The 20,403-nt window shown below is 40.2% G+C and overlaps 1 protein-coding gene across 1 annotated transcript in view; it reads left to right on the top strand.

Moving 5' to 3' along the window:
* Positions 1–4,000: 4,000 nt before the first annotated feature.
* LOC135482557 (GTP-binding protein Rhes-like) overlaps positions 4,001–20,403 on the top strand; it is a 34,600-nt gene continuing 18,197 nt past the window's right edge. Inside the window, exons 1-2 of the mRNA XM_064762690.1 lie at positions 4,001–4,256; positions 16,891–17,828. Of these exons, the coding sequence (XP_064618760.1) occupies positions 17,555–17,828 (274 nt within the window). The 5' untranslated portion in view covers positions 4,001–4,256; positions 16,891–17,554. The remainder of the gene's footprint in view (positions 4,257–16,890; positions 17,829–20,403) is intronic.

The following is a 20,403-nucleotide window of genomic DNA, read 5'->3' as shown; positions in this document are numbered from 1 at the left end:
CTCTGAAGAATCTACTCCAAGTGTAGGGCGAACAGCGAAGAAGCAATGTCGGGAACATTTTGCACGTAAAAACAAATGTCGTTGACACTGCCATCTCAACCAATCCCTGTAAAGCAGCGATTGCGTGCCTTAAATGACATTAGCACGACCCCACCTCGCCTGTTCCAGTACCCAGTTGACCATTTGAGCTAGTCGACCGAGAAACACCAGTATAGGCAATTATCATCTCTATATGTAAACAATCTTTAAACCATTCAGGTGTCTCTCTCGTGTTTGCGTCGTCTTGGTAACGTCACGCTCTTTAGCCAAGAATGAAGACCATACGAAGTACGTTTACACTATTTTTGCTTTCTACGGGTTACGGTTGATTAAGTAATAATGGACTTACGATATGAAATTTGTAATTTGTATTTTCTCAAATGGTTGTTACAAAGAGATCGGCAAAACATATGAAAACATGAATTGTTGCCTATAATATTGTAATATTGACATGTCATATTATGACATGTCAATATTACGTTCTTTCCATTCGAAAGGTGACTAATAAATGAAGTATTTTATATTTTGTTACATCAAGTATACCTCCTACTCACATTCTAACACGTCGCAAAACCCTGATGCCATCATTAAAGCCCCCTCTCTTCCCCTAGAGGATTTGCTTCTATTTTTGTGTTGTTCATACTTCTCATCTTATTTCGGAAATATGTCAAAAGAATCAACAGATAAGAAGACGCCGTATATAGGCTTGTCAAGCTCCAATGCCAAAGAAGGCTTCCCCCTCTCAGTGATTCCCTATTGAACTCCCACGTTCACTGATAGTCACTCTTCTAAAATAGCGCTTGGAGATTATATCTTTTCAATAAGATGGGCATACTATATTACACTTTCTATGATAATCGCTTTACCGATTCTCGCTCTCGTCATTGAAAATGCTAGGGAGAAACTCCAAGGTTTGATTTTCCAGAACAGTTTTTCCGGCGACGTAACTACAATGGAGCCCAGAAGTTATCTTATGATAGTAAGTGATCCCTGGTGTAGTCGCCGTCTTATGATGATACTTCCGCTTCCCACCTGTGCGCTAGTGGGTCATTTTTAACGACTACCCACTGATACCGATCGTAGTTGCCGCTGACAGGACAGCGACGAACGGGGAAATCGCCCTCGTTGAATCAAACCTTCACAAGCAGAGGAAGGGACTTCGGGAGAGCTGATTAAAGTCTAACCTCTGCTCATTTATCCCGAAATCTACCTGTCACGACGAATTTTCTGATTTCGTTTTTAAAGATGCGTGGGCATCTACTGTTGTATACACAGTGTTTGTATCCATATCTATAGTTTGTCACTAATGATGGCAATTTCAGACAACTGCCCATCAGCGTGGTTTGTACTAGCATTATATGCTTTAAGAGACTCTGGCAGCCGAAAAAAAGCTGTTAATGATTCCATCATAGGTGGGTGGTTTACTTCTACCTTCTTATCGCCATAGCGTAAAAATACTTAAACACGTAAAGGGATCGCTCAGCACCCCCGAAGCGAATAAATGTAACTGGTTGGTTGTGAAAAAGTGTATGGCTGCCTGGAACAGCAGTACAAATCTATTCTGATCACGACTGATTGCTGCAGACATGACTTATAAGGATGGAAGAAGTCTCATTAACAGAGGTTAGCAAGGGAAATCCTGGCCTTCTTGGGGGTCGTCCGTAATGAACGATTATGTGGCTGCTCGCACGTTCAAACAGGGACAAGCTGCTTGGATGGTAGGTTGGTGTTGTTCAATCAAGCAGGAATTGTTCTATTCATGAATGTGTGGTAAATTCATCGAGGTGAATCTTTGTAAAAGGAATGTTCAATTGGATGTTCATTCTCTTAATGTTGCTTTGCGTCCCACAATTGTGAGAGAAAAAGCAGCTCATCCGTTTTGGATTGAGCACCTCTTTCCATTGTGACGAGGAACAATGGGTGTTGTACAACAGGCGTCACTCGAGGTAACCGTATCTTCAGTATAACAACCGACAACATCAGATTGAATTCTGCATCAATTCGTCACCGTTGAAAAAAAAATTGTCTTGCTTTATCGTCATGATGTGTGGGATTCTATGCTAGTATGGGTGCATGCTGTGCTGAAACCGTCTTGCTTTATCATCCGGCTTGACAAGATATCAGAACTAAGATTGTATTTGTGGATAGAAGCATATTGTTTGAGGGGATACAAAAATATCGCAGTGGTATTTAGATTGATTCTAAAACGGAATTAGAATCTTCCAAATGCGACAAAGCAGATGGCGAAAGGATATTGGCTTAGAGGTGTAGCGCTGAAAGAGCGTTTCAACAGATTTGTACTTTGTAAAGATCTTCCAAAAACGTACCTGTGAGAGCGTAATGATTTGAGTTTGCACTATGTGGCTTTTGTCATCAACCTTTCATAAATGATTCGAGTTTACCAAACAAACTTCGCCAGAACATGACGCGATAGGTATGAATGGTACCAAGTTGAGAGAACTGCCCAGGACAGCGAGGAAGTGGAAGAATGTTGTTGGCGACATATACTCCATTTGGAGTAGTAGGATTTATGTCTGAGAAGTCAAATCGAAAAAATCCTGTTGTTTTCTCACTGTAATACACTACTTTTTTATGATGCGGTGAAATATATTGATTTTCGTACCGCTTCTGTCACATGATTCCTATACGTCTATCGCCAAGACTGAATTTATGAAAACTCATCTCGCCTAATGCACGAATATGACTCTGCGTGTAACATGCTTGGAGGAAAGTATTTATCTAGCTAATTGAGGTGCCATAGGATATGATTTCAGCTGAATGTGACTTTGAGACGTCTGGTGCAGCCTGTATACTGTCGGAGATGCAGAGTTTCTCTGTCATGTCTGTTGAACAGGACTGGTATGCAAGATAATGAAGAAAGACAAGTGATTTTTCGAGAGAGACGTTGTTAAAATTATTTCAATGGTAGAAAAGCAGAATGAGTTGAAAATGATACATTTTCAAAAACGTACCTCCTTTTGTATAAGGTGATTCTGTTATGGTGCGTTATGTTAATCGCCAATTTTATTAGAATTCATTTTGTATTTGTTCGAAAACGTCAGCTTGAAACTTTGCAACTTAGAATCTGTGGGACCTAATTGCGTTAACGCAAACACCATTGACTCCTTTATACACCACTTAGTTAATTTTGCTTGGCTCCAAGACTGATCTCATTAGGTGAACATATGGTTGAATATCATCAAGTGATTGGTATGCCCCAGATCGTCAATAAATGCCGTATGCTCGCTTATTGTGGTTGGTAGGCTTGCCATGACTTCTAGACAGGCGATGAGGACATTCTAAAGCCCAAATATAAGTATGATTTTCTCCGTGTATTAATCTGATCAATAAACATATATGTCTTCACCAGTCTGTCTATCTGCCAATTTGTACAGATATATCCTATCTGTCTTCCCTGCCACCGAAGGTAGTCATCTACATTATTTCAACACACATCAGCAGGATGGTAGTTACCTAACCTTTCTATCGTCCTACACCCCGCAAGTCCGTACCAACTGGTTCTCATCTGCAGGAAGTAGTCCAACCGATCTGTCTTCGCTACCATCTGAATATGGGCATCGTCTATCACGTATACCCATTTATCCCAAAAAGCCATCTAAAGAAGCTAAAAATGTGTCTAACCAACATTCCTGCTTGCTCTGATCAGTTATATCTTTTCCTTGCTATGACTGCGTGGCGTTCTCTTTCTCAACTCACAAGATATTTTCCATGAATTTAGTTAAGTTTATTCTCAATTTGTTGCTTGGATAATTACGCTCTCAATCAGTGTCTGTCTAAGGGGAAACCACTCCAAGCTTTTGCATGAATTTAGTTCCAAACTATCAGCGCTATCGGTTAGCAACCTCTTTTGATTACGTTGCTTAGCAGTTATAACCCTTCTCAAGTTGGTAGCGCCTTATAGCAGCGCTACTGTTCAATAGATTATCATTCATCGCTCTGCCACTGGATGCATCGGTACATGATTGTCCGTGCGAATAGCAACGCCTGGCAAACATGCTAAAAAGCTCGACGTTTGTAAAAAGGAGCGTGATTTGACAGTGGATTCGCGCATGCGTTTGCAACATTGAATATTGAATTTCATTTGTTGAAAGCTAATGAAAACTTGGAATAATAGGCGTGACCTTGGATGTGTCGAAATTTGGATTATTGATTGTGTCGTGAGGAGTTGAATGTAAAGGAAAGTCGATTTCAGTGAGGTAAGCAAAGCATCAAAAACATATTCTTTTTACCGAATTTCTTTTATATTTGTTGAGGTATCTTTCGTCGATTATTATGTCTTGTGAACTGGTCTTGCAAGGATTTTGTATTGCACTCACAGCGACTTTACCGCCACACTGAGAACGGAAACATACTTGGTCATCAACCTTCGGTAAGAGTCGGATGATCCATGATGTCAAAGTAGTTTTCTTGTTGAAGGTTTTTAAAATGCTTAGAAAGGTCCCTTCATTTTCTCGGTGATTGTATAATTTTTAAATGGCTTCTTTCAAGTTTCTTGGCACCGGGCTGCATGAAATATTCATCAGACGATGAGTTGTGGTTATTCGCTTTCATTTGGTACTAAAGTATGCCACCGCGATCACACACGCTTCTTTGTAGTGCAAATTAAGTTGTTTGGTTGAATGGTACGAACCCTCTACTAGTCCTTAAGTATACGATATCGCAATTTAGTTCGAAAGTGAATCGACGGTTGATGTTTACCTCAGTACAATGTTACCGGACAATTATGTCTTCAAAGATAACTAGGAGTTATGACCGTCGGCGTAAATAACACTAATCATCTGCACATGTTGTCAAATCAGCTTAAATTACTGATTGTTTTCGTCATTGACACAGAGACATTCGATATTCAGTTGTTTTCTTTATAATAGTATTACCAAAAGTCATGCTGGCCATAATGATTTATATTTCATGGCATGATATGATATGATATTACCAAATCAAGACATCATGCATGTGGCATGTATCATTAGAATGATTGGTTATTTACAGCTAGAACAAAAACAATGTTAATTTGTGGTTGTCTCATCATATGTTATATAATGTGAACCCACAATGACTTCTCGTCGTAAATCCCGAGATGTATTAATCAGAACCAAGACCTATCAGCAGCGTTATATCAAAGACAATGCCCTATAGCAGGATTGTGGTCATGACAGTGGACGTAACAAACCAGTCGTTCTCAGCAGTGGCCAGCAGAGGGTGAACATCATTGCTTGTGTTAAGCTTGCTGGTTGCAAAGATGTTTCCCCTTGGATCCTGGTGCAACTCCATTACACTGATGAAGACATGATCAGGGGAAATAAGGCATGCTATTTTCGAAGAGGGTGAAACTAGCGACAAATAGAGCCTGAGTGTGAAACTTAGGGACATTCGCAATCAAGATCATTTCGTGTCGTCTTTATACTTCATTGATTAGATTTGCGAATCGGTAGGTTTTTCACGTATTGGTAAGGATTAGCGCTCATTGCACCTGTCACATCTCATATCGACCTCGCGACCAAATCAAGCGTGTGTTGTTGACAGTGTGGTCGAAATCGATTAGCGGATCCCACTTCGATCTCCAACATTCCAAAAAGCTTTAAGTAACGATAATTCTGTCACTTTCTTTAGCTTGTCGCACAGTCAAAGTGCTTCTGCTAAACTGGCATGCAAATATTGATGCAGTACCTTTGTAGTAATGAGCATTTCTAACCAAGTCAACATATCCCATTTTGTATAACTGGTTGCACTACAATCTACCGTGTGCAGTAATATTTTCGATTCATCATCATCATCATCATTATCATCATCAATCCCCGGCTGCCCAGCCCAATGGGCTATTTCCTTAGATCACGCGATGAAGAATGGCACGAGACAGCAATGACCATCATATTCCGAGTAACATCGTTTGCTCCCAGACTGAGATCCTCGGTCAAATTTCCCAAAGGATGCTGAGCAGTCGCCTTGATCAGCAGCCTGTTCTCTTTCTCTAAATGTTAATACAAGGAAGGTAGTTTGTGAATGAATGATCGCTCTGCAGCACCTTTGGGTATAACAAGGAAGCAAGACACTTTTCTTTGTCAGAAATAAGCTATTCAATATCGGTTAATGTGACTTTGCTTGGTCGGATTCCTAATTTTCGGTACTTGGCGATGATCTAAAGGATGATTCATTTGTCTGAGATGAAACTTCGATGACCTTTGGTGCCGTGTAGTAGCTGGCTGTTGATAGACTGGCTGGGTAGGTGTTCTGGGGTGTATCCGAAATACATATTGTCCTTCTAGAGCCACTTTCCTTATTTGAAGAGGCTTATGTTCTGCTATGCTAGCAGTATTGGTAATGGTACTCTTCCTTCTAAGCCCATTCCTTATTCCTTTTATGAATTCGTCGCCAATGGCTAACATACAAATATCATGATACGTCGAATGTAATTTTGCATAGGTCCCGGTTTCTAGCCTTTCGCTGAATTCGATGTGGGTCAACCGACACGCCATACCTATCTTTGCCATCCCGGGTGAAATATCAAATGTAACAGTTCTTTCTTGCTTTCCACAGGATATCAATTACCTTATACATGTATCTTGGTCCCTCTACTTAGCTCAATTTTTACATTTACGGCCTGGCCTTTGACCTTTTTGCATTCAGTGGAAAGAAAATATCTGACCGATGAAAGAACGAGTGATACGTATATTGGCCGTAGATCAGATTATCAAATTACCGATAACCTTTCTTTGGGAAAGTTTGCCTTCAGATATATTTAACGAAGGAAGCAAATCGCTTGAGATTACAGCTTTTGAGAATGAAACTACTGAATGAAATGGAGCTATTTATGTCCGAAGCTATGCAGACTCCCCACATCTCCGATCTCAGTCACTACTTTATAATCTCTTACCATTCACCAAGATCAAAATAGCAGGCAATTATTGTTAAATGCCCCCAAAGGCTCATCTTTCTAATATCTGCTTCTACAGTGCCTGTGGTTCCTCGATAGTTTTTTTATACCAAATTGGGTTTCGATGCCTTTGATCGTGTGAAATCGCCGTTACTTTTATTGATGAAATTTGTTGGTATTAAGTATGTTTGACTTCATATAACTTCGGTGCACGCATTACATTAACACGTCTACTGTGGTTCATTTTCAGTTTGCTTAGAAAATATTTCATGGTTTTATGATATTGACTGACTGCTTTTGTAATATGTTTTGTGGACGTTACGATCTTAACCAAAACAAGCAATATAATAGTTTTATGGGAAACCCGAAAACGGAACGTATAAGTGATGGCTTTCAGGAAGAAAGACGATAGGTATGATGCTGGACAAACGTGTTCTATCTTGACTGGTTCCTCACCAATTTCCAAGCTTCACCATTGGTAACCGTTGCCAAGTGATCGACTAACGCCGTTTACTAAGCATACTTTTAAGCTACGGAGCAAATGTAGCAATTCCTCTCTTTGGGAGATAGCAGTTTGGGGAGACTTCAAAGTAACCGGACAAAAAAGGAAGCGCAAATCATCCTTCCGTAGAAAATACCATCGTAGGAGTTGCGAATCGAGGAAGCAGCAGGCAGAACGACACCAATTATTCATCCATCCCACAAGTGTCAAATAGTTTTTTTGGGTTTTCTTAAAAGCTCAGATACTGAGCAAGAAACTATTAGCAATCATCATCCTGGCAGTGAAATGGCTGTCTTACAACTGTGATTCCCGAGAGACTGGATATCCCGGTGCTTTAATTTGGGCTTAATGGAAATGCAGCCTGTCAACAGCGGAGGTATGCATGTCTTATCGGAGCCGGAAAGAAGGATTCGGCGTGTAGGCGATGTTAAAATGACAGCCGTAAATGCGGTACATTATTCGTTTGGATTTCGTCTGTCATGGATCAAAATATTTTGAATTGGCATGAACGTACCAATTCAACGTTTCTTCAGCGTTCTTTGGTAATCGGTCTGAACATTGGATTTGGTAAAATTTACTTTTTCTTCCGACTGACAAAGGCGAGATTGTCAAGAAATTGAGAATTCTTACCTCATTGCTACCTCAACTCTGATTACTATAAAATTGTAAAGCTTCCGTGCTTTTTTACTTTAAGCCATGGTGCTCATATAAGTATTCGTCGGAAAGGACAGCCGATTAAAGTGCACTTACGAATGCGATTGGGTTAATACAGGTTTACGCAGAACTAGCCTCAGGTCCTCGGCCACCTTATCGTTAAGTAGCTGCATTACGCATGTTGTGAATAAGATCAATATGGTAGGATAGCCAATTCAGAAACCGTGAAATCTCTATCCTCCCCCCACAAACAGTTTATGTCAAAACATAGACGATGGAAGGATAACCCAATATCTTGCAATTATGCGGTTGGTGTGACACTGAAAGCATTCCGGTTAAGGGCGATAGCGGGGCAATCGACTAAATTATCGACTGATTCTAATTCGATTCAATATCTTTTTAAATTTCGACAAGATATGTAATGTCTTTAAAGTGGAATATCAAAATTTGATAACATTTCCTTCACGGCAATGTGATGAATATAGCATTATAGGTTTTCTGAGGATTCAAGATGAACATGAATCTTTAGTTCGCCCCGATCTACCTTTTTTCCAAACCAAACACTTCTCCTATTCTGAAACTGGCAGCCCATCGGACATGCGGTCTGCACAATGAGTGTCATGATATAGGCCTAAACTTGAGATACAATAACCGCGTTTAGTGTGTAGCTTGTACGGGATAGTAATCATCTTTTTTATATCACACGTGGGTTGCCCATCGTATTTCGTTCTTCGTCAACCAACGATTTCTTATAAACCACGATCTTATAAAAAGTGTGGGCTGCACATCGCGGCAAGGTTAAGTATGATGTCACAAATGCTCTCATTTGTCGATTGACGTCATAGCACGAGGTGCCTGGGAATAGCGATATTGATGATTACATGTCAGCTGGATTAGAGAACATAAGAAGATGCCGTGGTTATGCGTGTACCTATGAACGGTTCTTCGTCACCTAGGTTTTGTTGATATATATCTTTGGCAAGTTGTTTCGCAGTTATTGTGCGACAGTAGCAGTTGAGTGCAAAGCTAATTGGATTTGATGTCCCATTGGTTATGGCGTCCGCTACATGAACAAAAGGGCGACGGTTCAAGTCCCAATAATAGCTCTTGTCATGCGGCCGGTTGGTTAGTCGCCAGTTTGTCAGATATGGGGTAGAAACTACCTTCTCGCCGGGCGCCTGCCCCTGTCATCTGTGATGACGATATTCAGCGATGCCAAAAACAAAATGTTACTCATTGAAGGGTGCCTTTGGTCACAATAACACATACAACATCTGTATCCTACGGCTTACACTACAGTACCCAAGCTACATCGGGGTGGTCGTTCCTGCTGGCGTGTACTTATCGACCACAGCCTAACTTCAGCAACTTGCAAAATGCAGAACGAAGAAGCGTTTCCACGGAAATATTGAGTTGGTAACCTGACACCAGAGAAAGTTCTAAAGAATGTTAATGTGGCCAATAGTGCTTATGGCAAGGACATAAACAGGGAGGTAATCAAATAAACCAGCAAAGCAGCTACTAATAATCGATATCGGTATGCCTCTTTTTTCTATCCTCACATGATTCAAGTGTGAATTTATGGCGAGGTTGCCTTTGGAAAAAGTACACTGTGTAGGGATACTTTTTTCTGATTTCCAATGCCAAAGTCAGTGTATTTCCAATTTAACAGTGCCGCCATCATGACAGTGAATTCACATCGTTTCTATAAGTAGAAAGATATAAGAACCGAGATGCGCCATTCGGCCGCATAAGTTAAGTCAAGATGACCATCTTATTCATTGCCTGAATAAGTACAGCAATGGTATGTCGCCGCAGGGTCTTCTTGTAATCATCAATGTCTTTCGCTTCATACATCTGGTAACTGGACGAAAGGCAGTCGTCACGATAGCTGGTTTGGTAGACGCATGTGGGAATATTATATGGTATGAGTTCAAGCTTTGAATGGTGAAGTCCAGGTGTAACGAGGTAACCAGAGAGCGAAGTTTGGTAAACCAGTCCTGACTGTGCAAATGGACTGGGCTGAACTTGACTACTGGTATTCTTCTGCTTTTTTCCAAACAAAACATTATTTTGACAGTGTTTTTGTCGTCATCCTTTGCCGTCATTCAGTGATTTAAGGCATATGTTTGGCTTCTACGGAATATTTGTTCTCTGCCAGAAATAAAATATCACATCAGACAATTGGTTGACCTTCTCCCCAATACTTGAACACGTGAATGTCAATGCACATACCGCAGATACAATCAGGAAGCGCATTCGCTTGAATTGGTTGTGAGTAGACGATCATGATTTTTATTACCCATAGGATGGCTCCGTCTACACCGGCAGATCTTCTAAGATTACATACGCGCAAAGCAACTATTCAGCCACATTCGATAAGCGTAGCAAATATTGGTATTTTTTTCTTAGTGTCAATTTTACACTTTGCACTGAACTTTTGTGAAGGATTACCCATTATGTTGGTTTCATTTCCTTAAGGAATCCATTAAGGCTGACGATGTGACAACTGTGATTATCGAAATCAAGATTAGGTTAGGAAAAAACGGTTAGAAACGACTATAACCATGGTATGTGGGATACTGTGGGTTAATACTCTGGTACTGTGCAGTTTCTTTACGATTGCAAACTGCACGTTTCTGCAGAGACAAAACTGATAATATTACTTGGAACTTGCAGCTACCTGCAAAGCTATATGCTGGTCAAATTGCAGGTGGTTCCGCTAAATTGTCTTAGAAGCTGCTGAGTTTGAAGTCAACTTCACCTCAGGCTTTGCTTGATGAATTACGACCCTAAATGCTTCCAGCAAAGTCTGAGGGAACCATTCGCTCTCGCCCATGAATTGACTATGGCCCAGTAATCAATTCTTAACTTCGGGATTAGCGATTTATTGCTGATATACAGTTGAGTTAATGGAACAGTTAAAAAGGCAGGTACTATTCATCAAATAAAATGCAAGAACCATCAACCTCTGACATGAAGAGATCATTCACCATAAACTTATAAGTTTACCCGTCACACAAAGAGGACAATGGACAAAGCTTGAATCATAAAGCAATGGCTGGTGACACGAAGATGCGGTATGATCTGTTCCTTGACATTTTTTAACAGCAGGGATGACATTTCTAGTTTGTCAGTTGATGACTCTTTTGACGGTGGGCAGAATCGGAAATGAACTGGATATCATATTTGATTGAGGAATCGACCATAAAGCACTCGTATGGTCGAAAAGCGAACAATGATCGTACATTGCACCGAAAGACCCCATGGTTTAATACTGCATCTTGAAATTATCTTTGAAATGAGACTGACAATGTTATTTCAACATTAATTTGCAAAGTTGATATGAGGGCATGTAAAATCCTTGTGCAAGTCGCTCCGTTCCAGCCATGTCACGATATGTCTGTAAGTAGTGCGGATGGTGTTGTCAATTTCTCCTTTGGAGACGCATAGAGCACATGGATCTAAGGAACCGGCGTATGTGGAAGCCAAGCACATAGACATTAGCGCTTCCTCCCAGCGTCTTCCACATCCGGTGTGTCCTTTCAGATTACGGTAATCTCGCCAAAGGCGGTTTCCATCGACTGTAGAATAAGGCAGAGGGTATTCTGGCCGTTTTAACACGATGGTCGCGGATCTAGTTTAAAGACACGCCTGCCTGTGATAATGTTGTTCCAGCTCAATGCACCGGCATGGCAATGGCTTGTTGAGTTGACAACATATACTGGGTCTCGCTCGTAAGTAGTCGGAACCTCTCTGTGTTATTGTATAACAGAATATGATATATCTTTGGTAGATCAGGGGCTGCTTATATGGCCAGTCAATATATTTGAGATACAGATAGATTCCGGTCGTTAGGCTACAAAGGAGTTTTGGTATGGCACATAAACCATGATGCGATTCAATACTGCTAGGCATCATATCGGGGCAGTTTACATGCGTTGAATATTGCATGTATTGCATGGGAATATCATATTAAAATGGTATATCCAACCCATCCATTCGCGTTAAACCAAGAAGTCGAGAAGATTGATATAGGTCCAATGACGTGGTTCAGAATACCAATGTGTTTGTCGCATTAAGACAGACGAATCGACATCCGAATGGGACTCTTGTCGATTCTGATATTCATTGAATTATCATCAGCCGAATGCATTCGATGTGCTGTGGAGATAAGGGCAGAATTCGGGCCATGGAGTCCAATTTGTAGGATAATGCGATTCATTAGAATAATCGTCATATGTTACATATTAGGAAGGCCATGACTGCACAATGTCAGTTCTGTTGAAAATGGCGTCCAAAGACAAGGACAAAATATGTCTTGCTAACAGTGGGGCCACACATATAGCTATTCCATTGCATGTTCTGATCTCTTTTATCATGTATTATCGAAAACGTTATTGCTGCTTTTTCAGAGAACTAAGAAATCGATGAACGATTGATTCTTTGATTGATCAATGCTTTTTACAGCCACGAATAAATCTATAAAGAACAAACGAAATTAATCGGAATTAGGCTGCTAATCTATTGTAGCAAATCGCCCGCTGTGTTCATTTGCCCTCATTAGTTCCAGACGAGCAACGCTAATTTGCCGATGGAGTTTGATAATAGGCTGTTAGATAACTCAATTGAGTGTGTGGTGATAAACGACTTGCATAAGGGATGAGTTTGTATGATTCCAGGTGATGCAGCAATAACCATGTGCTGGTAACGAAAGTCAAAAACTGGCCATGGGATTTGTATTGTGCTAAAACTACTCTATGCTTGGGAAATTGTCAATACGGTTGACATCAGAACGTTTGCAAGTGCTGACAGTCATCTTAATACGACACACTGATGCAGGCTAAAAATTGAGATATAAAAAATATTGTCAACGAATGTTCGTATGAAGTGTATGGCAATTAATGACAAAATACAACCATAAAAAAATATCATGTACGATGAAATTTAAAGTTGACTATAGTATAAATGTGGCATCTTTACACAACTCCCTTGTATCCCCAGTCAAAGGTGAATTCTGCGTTAGACTCAGTCTTCACCTGAAAATCATTCTTCACGCGGTCGACAGGTTGCTTCCTCATACCCAGTACTAATGTCACGCTACTTGTTGCGATAAAGTGGTGGTAGCACGCTTCCTGTCTTATGATCGAACACAAAGTACGATTTATTAGGCATGTTTAGTGGGGTGTAGGTTAGAAGGGTCATTGTGGTTCGGAACATGACTTCGTTAGATCTATCGTCTTTAATCTGATAATTTGTGGTTAAGTAAAGATGATCTGCCTCCACTTGGTGTTCCGAAAGAGGGAACCGCGCGGTGCAAATGCCTATTTACTGTTGACGAGAACTCTAAGTTCCATTGATAGCTATATCAATACCACTGGCTGTGGTCTTAATATTGTTAAGGTGTATTTTTAAACCTCCCTAGTTCAATATGGCGCTAAATGATAACGCTCAACGATGTCCAACATCACCAAGAATTGGTTGGTAGCGCTTCACTGTGTGTTCTAAGCTAATCTCGCTATGGGCTGCCAGCCAGTATAACTATCGTTGATTAGCTTTTATTGATGGTATGCTTGGTTTATCGCCTGGCGTAAGTGTCTCTTAGCCTCGTTTAGGAAGGGCAGCCGACGGTTTATGATAACCTCATTAATAGATCAGGTATGTGATGTCATTGTACATCATAGGAATGACCACGGGTTAGAAGCGGACCAGAAACCAGTAATGTTTGGGTCTTTTCGTTTGCTTGGCAAGTACTCATCTTCGATGATAAGTCAGCAGATCACTATGTCGTTCAATTCTGTTCACTGGATTCAAATTGACTGGAGATTGTACGTCTACGGTTTCATCATTGTCCACAATGGCTTCTTCAGGAAAGATGTTGTTCACGTCCGATCTCGCAATTTCCCGTGAGAAAACAGACGGTATTGTCCACACGGCCCGGTCCCACGTGCGATAAGTTGAAAAGCAATCCACCATGCTATTGGTAAATGCGACGTTTGCACTGTAAATGTAATGATATCATCTCACGTACATTCTTAATGGCCGATGAAGTTGTGTGATCTTTGAGAACTCAGTCATAATGCAAGGTCATAATGCCTTGGTCATAATGGAAAGTAGGTACAGTCTCGGAAATTATAGAGCAAGTGATACGTACGCAGGTCATATTTACCGCATAGTCCATGGCGCGAAAGCAATTCAAGTTTAATGAAACATAAAATGAAGACGATATAGCAGAGTATATTACTCCCTCGGGTTACGCAGGTGGAATGACACTTACGCTTACGAATTCAAATTGCATGTTGAATACGATTTTAAACGTTGTCCAAATACATGTTGCCTCATCACCGATCGCAACCCTGGGCGAGGCACAACTGAAGTGTCGCTTTGGTTGTTGTTTTAAGACATACAGCTTGGCTCAATATGAAAAAGGGGTTCCATTATTTGTGCGGTGTTGTTGTTCTTTAGCTTGCGGCACAGATAGCCTGGTGACCATGGTGACTACGAGATAACAGATTTATATCAGAAAGCTGATTTTCTGGTGAAAAACATCTAAGATTTGTTGCAGTGTGTACTTGATTGATCCTTTATCTTGTACCAAAGCAGGAAATGACCTTATCGTACATTATTTTTGCAGGTCTTGGAGCTCTTGAGCTCGACCCTGCAGGACTCCCCATCATACTGAAAGTAACAGAGCACGCTGTCCCTAATTGAGTTTAGGAGAGGTCTGAGTACCAGCGAACATGGTTCATATTCGTATCAGTTAAATACCTTTTGATTATTCGCTAGAGTAACACATTGCTCAGCTTTCAGTGTTCATTATAGTCTTGCTTTGAAGAATCCTAACTCAGATTTATAGCATTAAATCTGATTGCTAGCTTAACGAACTGTTACTAAATTTACAAATTTGATTAAGTCTCCAGGATTGCCGGCGGGCTTCTGATGCAGAGTGGTATTGAACATGTCAATGTGAGTGCGATGAGTTGGGTAGGACTCTTAAAAGCTGATGATGCCCATTATTGTAAAATCGTTAAACAATCGTACACGTTCTTATGGCAATCCCTGCATCAGGCCCTCGGCGACACGCAACTGAATTCGTACGAATCGAATCCAAGTTAACACATTGACATTATATTTCTCACGTTTTACGATTATATCGCTGCCTACTTTCAGTAACAGACAACGACAAGTCCATTAGTGCTGTGCCATTATCAAATGTTTTCCAATACCTTTGATGTCTGATATAAGCTGTCAATTGAGAAGTTATATCGAATTGATTACAAAGTGATATATCGACAACTGCCTGGGATTCTGTATGGCTAAATCACCACATTACAGACGATTTGCTAGGTCGCCTAGCTAATACCAACAACAAAAACAACAATGTACGATATCTGTAAAGTTATCGGTATAGCAGTATAGCAATGTTATGTGTATATTGCAGGATTTCCTTTCATAATAACGCTGATGTTATTGTTCAAATAATTTATCCTCTAAGCACAACGACAACAACAAAACAAAAAAACGGGCCAACCAAAATCCAATTTTGGGCTGCAAACCGTGAGTGCTGATAAACAAGTCTTGATGCAAAAGTCCTTTCACTGAAAATCTGTTTGGATATGAAGGTGATGTACACTGTTTGCCAATTGAGATCCTCGATGGGCAGTGCCGAGTGGCCTATATATTCTTATCTCCCTGAATGCCCATCTTGCCAGGCATTAGCTCAAGTTTACAGGCAGGCAGGCATTATCAAGGCATTAGCTCAAGTTCATTGACTCAAGTTACTAATCAAACGATCTATTTGTCAAATACATGTATTGACAAGACACGCTCAAGTGGGATTAGCACTAATGTTCAATATGTAACGGTGATTATATACTGTCAAAATGCTGGCGAATTTTTCATGTGCATTTTTGTGATCATATGCCAAGAGGATAATTACTCATGTTTCTCAATGTTTCATATTTCCGATGATTGATACTTGTGGGAGGGAGATTTTCGTAATTCCAGTAGGAAACATCCTTAGAGCCAAAATGATGCTAAATAGCTGGCAAACATTTCCGATGCTTGCAACTACTAAAGATAATACCAGCGTGGCGTATTCCTTTTAACACTTAATATCATCGCAACATTGAAGCGAGTCCTTTCCTCAGCGTGACTGTATTGTTTAATGCCATCATATACTGACCATGTTGACCTGCCGTTTCGTATGTTTGTAAGATTGAGGCAACCAAAGCTACTATGCTGGACGAATACCAGAAGTTCAGGTTTAATGGCTGTCCGATATCTCAGAATGACCCTATTTAGCTACCCGTTTTGGCATTGGTACAAAGGTTTTATGTTGGTCATTGCTCTCACCGGGTTATGTAGTTAAAGGAGCACTTTTGTTGTACGCATTGATACCACGAAAGTAATTAATGCCGTAGATAAAAATGAGATCTCGTAGCTTATCTGAACATAAAGATAGGGCTAAAAACGAAAAAATAGTATCGTCAACTTAATCACATTTTGGAATTTTTGTATCACCACTTAAAACACGTTCTTCCTATTGAAAGGATTATGATAAAACGTTAATGGTTTGATAACGAAAGAAAAGTACGCCTAATTAGAAAAAACGACGATAAAACAACGTTTGTAATTACACCATTTTTAATCTATATACCAATTAATACAACTACTATAGCATTAGCATTGAGATTCAGGTTGCCTTTCTTATTCTTGGACTATATTTATATAGCATGTGGCCTGCTGTTGATCTACGTAACACCTCCTTGCATCTCCTCTTACAACTACTGTCTCATTCCAGGTACTCAAAGGAGGAGAAGCATGAATAGTGCTAATCAGGCGGCAGATGACAGACAGCCTCAGAGGAAGACAGCACAGCCCACGGCAACATATTGACCGTTCTGTACCCAAGCCGATTCCTCCGTGACACAACCAAGAGAAGCCCATCTCGATCATACTTCGGTTTCCTATATATTGCCTTTTAGAATCCAATAGTTTATAATAGGCTGCATCTGTCGTTGATGCGTGTGGTAGCTATAGGTACTTAGTTAGTAATGGACTGATTCCTCGCCCTCGGTTCTTGGAGATTGCTTTCTTATTTCTCATTATTGGGAGCGTCAAATTGCATCACTGCTCACGGGTACATACACGGGTGGGTGATTCATAATCACTTGAAAAGACAACATTCCGGATTTCTATTTTTTTGTATTTGGTCAATCAGCGCGATCTACAGGATATTCTTTAGGAATATTAGCGTGAAATCATTATGATGCTCTGATTAGATGGATATTGTCGCTTATTCTAGCGTGGAGTGTTCAAAGTTCGCAAAAGGGATTGTCTATGATATTCTCAAGAGATTTGAATAGTAAAAAAAATGTTGTGAACGTTTGAGCAAGGTTCTTATGACGACATCAATATTATCATAGCCGCCTGTATTTGATCTCGGAGACTTCATAAGATAGAGAATGGCGAGCTTTAAAGCATCAATGATGGTGGAGTGCGAAAATGCACCACAGCGAAACTGTCACCGGCTGGTCATCCTTGGGTCAGCAAAAGTGGGCAAGACTGCCATCGTGCAAAGATTCCTTTACAATCGATATGACGATAACTATACACCAACCATTGAGGATTTTCATCGAAAAATATATCGGATACGTGGTGAACCGTACAGACTGGACATTCTGGATACTTCCGGTAACCATCCATTTCCGGCCATGCGCAGACTATCATTTTTAACAGGTACGTTTTCTATAGTCTCGTTTTCTATAGCCCCTAGACATTAGAACTACAAGTCTCCTCATATAGAATGTAAAATACCGATAATTTCTTTGTTTTTTTCAAATGACTCAGTAGGTATGATGTTAAAGTGTCTGTTTCTGACTAAGAGAGCAAACAGATCGAGAACTAACACTCACGCAAAAATAATAACAGCATGCCAATAGCTATCATCATCTATCACAAAGCAGTATCAATCATTGGCCGGATCAATTTGCCATTAGTATTTTGGACGGGCGTCAGATGTGTATTATCGATGGAATTTGACATGTAAGCATTGGATTAGGTATTTACACGTATTGCTTGTTCCATCTTGACACTTACCAACATGACCAGATCACATGTCTGCAGCAATTACCGCGTCGTGTTGTGGACGTTCATTTCATCGGGATGAGGGCCAAAGGTTCATATACATGCACCTTACAGTGCAATTAACGTCCTTCCACGTACTTTGCAGCACGGATGATGATGCATCTTCAGTATATTCTATGTATCATTATTGTTATTGCTACACGCTGAAGTCATTAATGAATCTCGAGCTACATGTACATGAAATGACCTTTGTGATCATTCTCCAGTTAATCATCCGGCATGGTTCATTCGTATTTTCAAATTTTATGTGAAGAACAAGTAAACAAACACTACGATATTGTATGACCTTCAATGAGCTCTCCTCGTCCTTAAACATTGTACGAAGATGCTGCCCAGAATATACGGCCCATACAGTGAACAAATAGATAACACAGGTGACTATTTTCCAACCATAATTGGCTGTTTATTGGATTTTCTGGGGAAACCTCAAAACTGCATCCCATCAATTCCATTCATTGATTGGGTTGGAGAAAAACTCAGAGAAGGCCACCCACTCCCGTCTAAAAACTCGCGATATCCAAACACATAGTCTGTAGAAGGCCGTTTTGAACGAGATTGGGGAGGTCCTCTGAACGATTAAGCTAAGCTTTACGAAGAGCCCTCTTTTAAACCATGTTACGTACGATCAAGATATAAAAGGCAGCAAGAGAGTCTGCATACCAAGAGTGTTGATTAATGACATCACGAAATCTCTGTATTTTTCAATTATTACTGATCAGAATACAAGGCTTACGAACACAGCCTAAACCAAGAGACTGTTACTCGTGGATACTGTTATGTACATATCGTACATTAGGAGAATTTCATTAAGACGTATCTCGTATATATTTATCGTACTTTTTAGACAGTATACTACAAAAGGTTCAACTTAAAGGTAATTTTTACACAAAAGGCGGTGCCAGTATTTCTCATTCATGTATAGCAAAGTGTAAGACAGTCGGTGTCAAGTACACTGCTCACTCTAGCAATGTATTTGATCTAACTGTTTGAAACTAGGATCAAACGAACAGAATAGAATGTGTAAACACTGACAACGTTCAATTTTCACTTTAAACAGTTCTTCTAGGAATAACTCCTTTGATATTGAAAACTGAATGATACATTAGTCTGATTCTTCAAGGGTTTCGAACTGCAAATCCAAATATTCGTACACAAGGTCGATGATACAGGAAATAGACACATGATTCTATACATTTGACTCTATATAATGATTCTGTTTTATTTGAGACGACTTGTTAGAACTGTTTGTTCTTTTTGCTTTGCATGCGTCATTTCAAAAGAAACGAAAAAGGCGTGATCGATGTCAGACTTCCATCTTGATGAGACATTTTGAATGATCTTAGTATTACTTACGCTAGATAAACGTAATAATGTTAATATCAATACAAACATTGACGTTTGTTATTTCGAGACTATAAGCGAAAGCCCGGTGTTAAAGTGCCAAAGTGTAACTCAATCAAAAGACCTCTATCCGAAGCACGAAAAAGGAACGAGTCTCGTGGATGACAGGTTATGTTTGTTATGTTTGCGACTCCTCTTCCTTTCCCCAGTCCCTAAAGAAGTTATATACGGCATAAAAGGCGATTTACTGAAAAGCATTAGCAGACCGTTAATTGTATCGTTTGCAGAATACGACTAAGAGACTGGATAATACTGGATGATAATATCTCTTGCACTTTGATCTGAATAAGACATCATGATATGGCGGCAACTTCAATCAGAAAACGGCTGGTTTGTTTTCCAGATATTTGATCACGGCACTCGCAACCCGCACACGTCTCCATAAGTAACATGACCCGGCTTTGCAGACACGGCAGCCTGACTTTCACAATTTATGTGATACAGCTGAGCATGAAGACACATGTTGTCTGGATAATGTTACTCTACGGAGCTAACCTATTCAAGATTAAGTCTAATGTAACATATTGTTTCAAGAAAAAGCATAGATAAGCGGATAAGGCAACGCATACATGTCGCTGGATTATTCTATCTTCGCGAGTTTCCCTGGCAGTCAGTTGAGGCTTAATGATAAGATAAGCCAGTATGGCTTCTAAAGATATAAGACAATCGGCAGTCCAGAAGGCTATGCAACATCAGACAGACTGTCATTTTCAACTAGCTATCCGCTATAAAGGTGTCAGGGGATGTCCTGGCATTGACAGTCATG

This window comes from Lineus longissimus, chromosome 1, assembly GCF_910592395.1.
Source record: "Lineus longissimus chromosome 1, tnLinLong1.2, whole genome shotgun sequence".
NCBI lineage: Eukaryota > Metazoa > Nemertea > Pilidiophora > Heteronemertea > Lineidae > Lineus > Lineus longissimus.
Note: the sequence above shows the minus strand (reverse complement) of the source record. Positions and strands in the feature narration are given on the sequence as shown.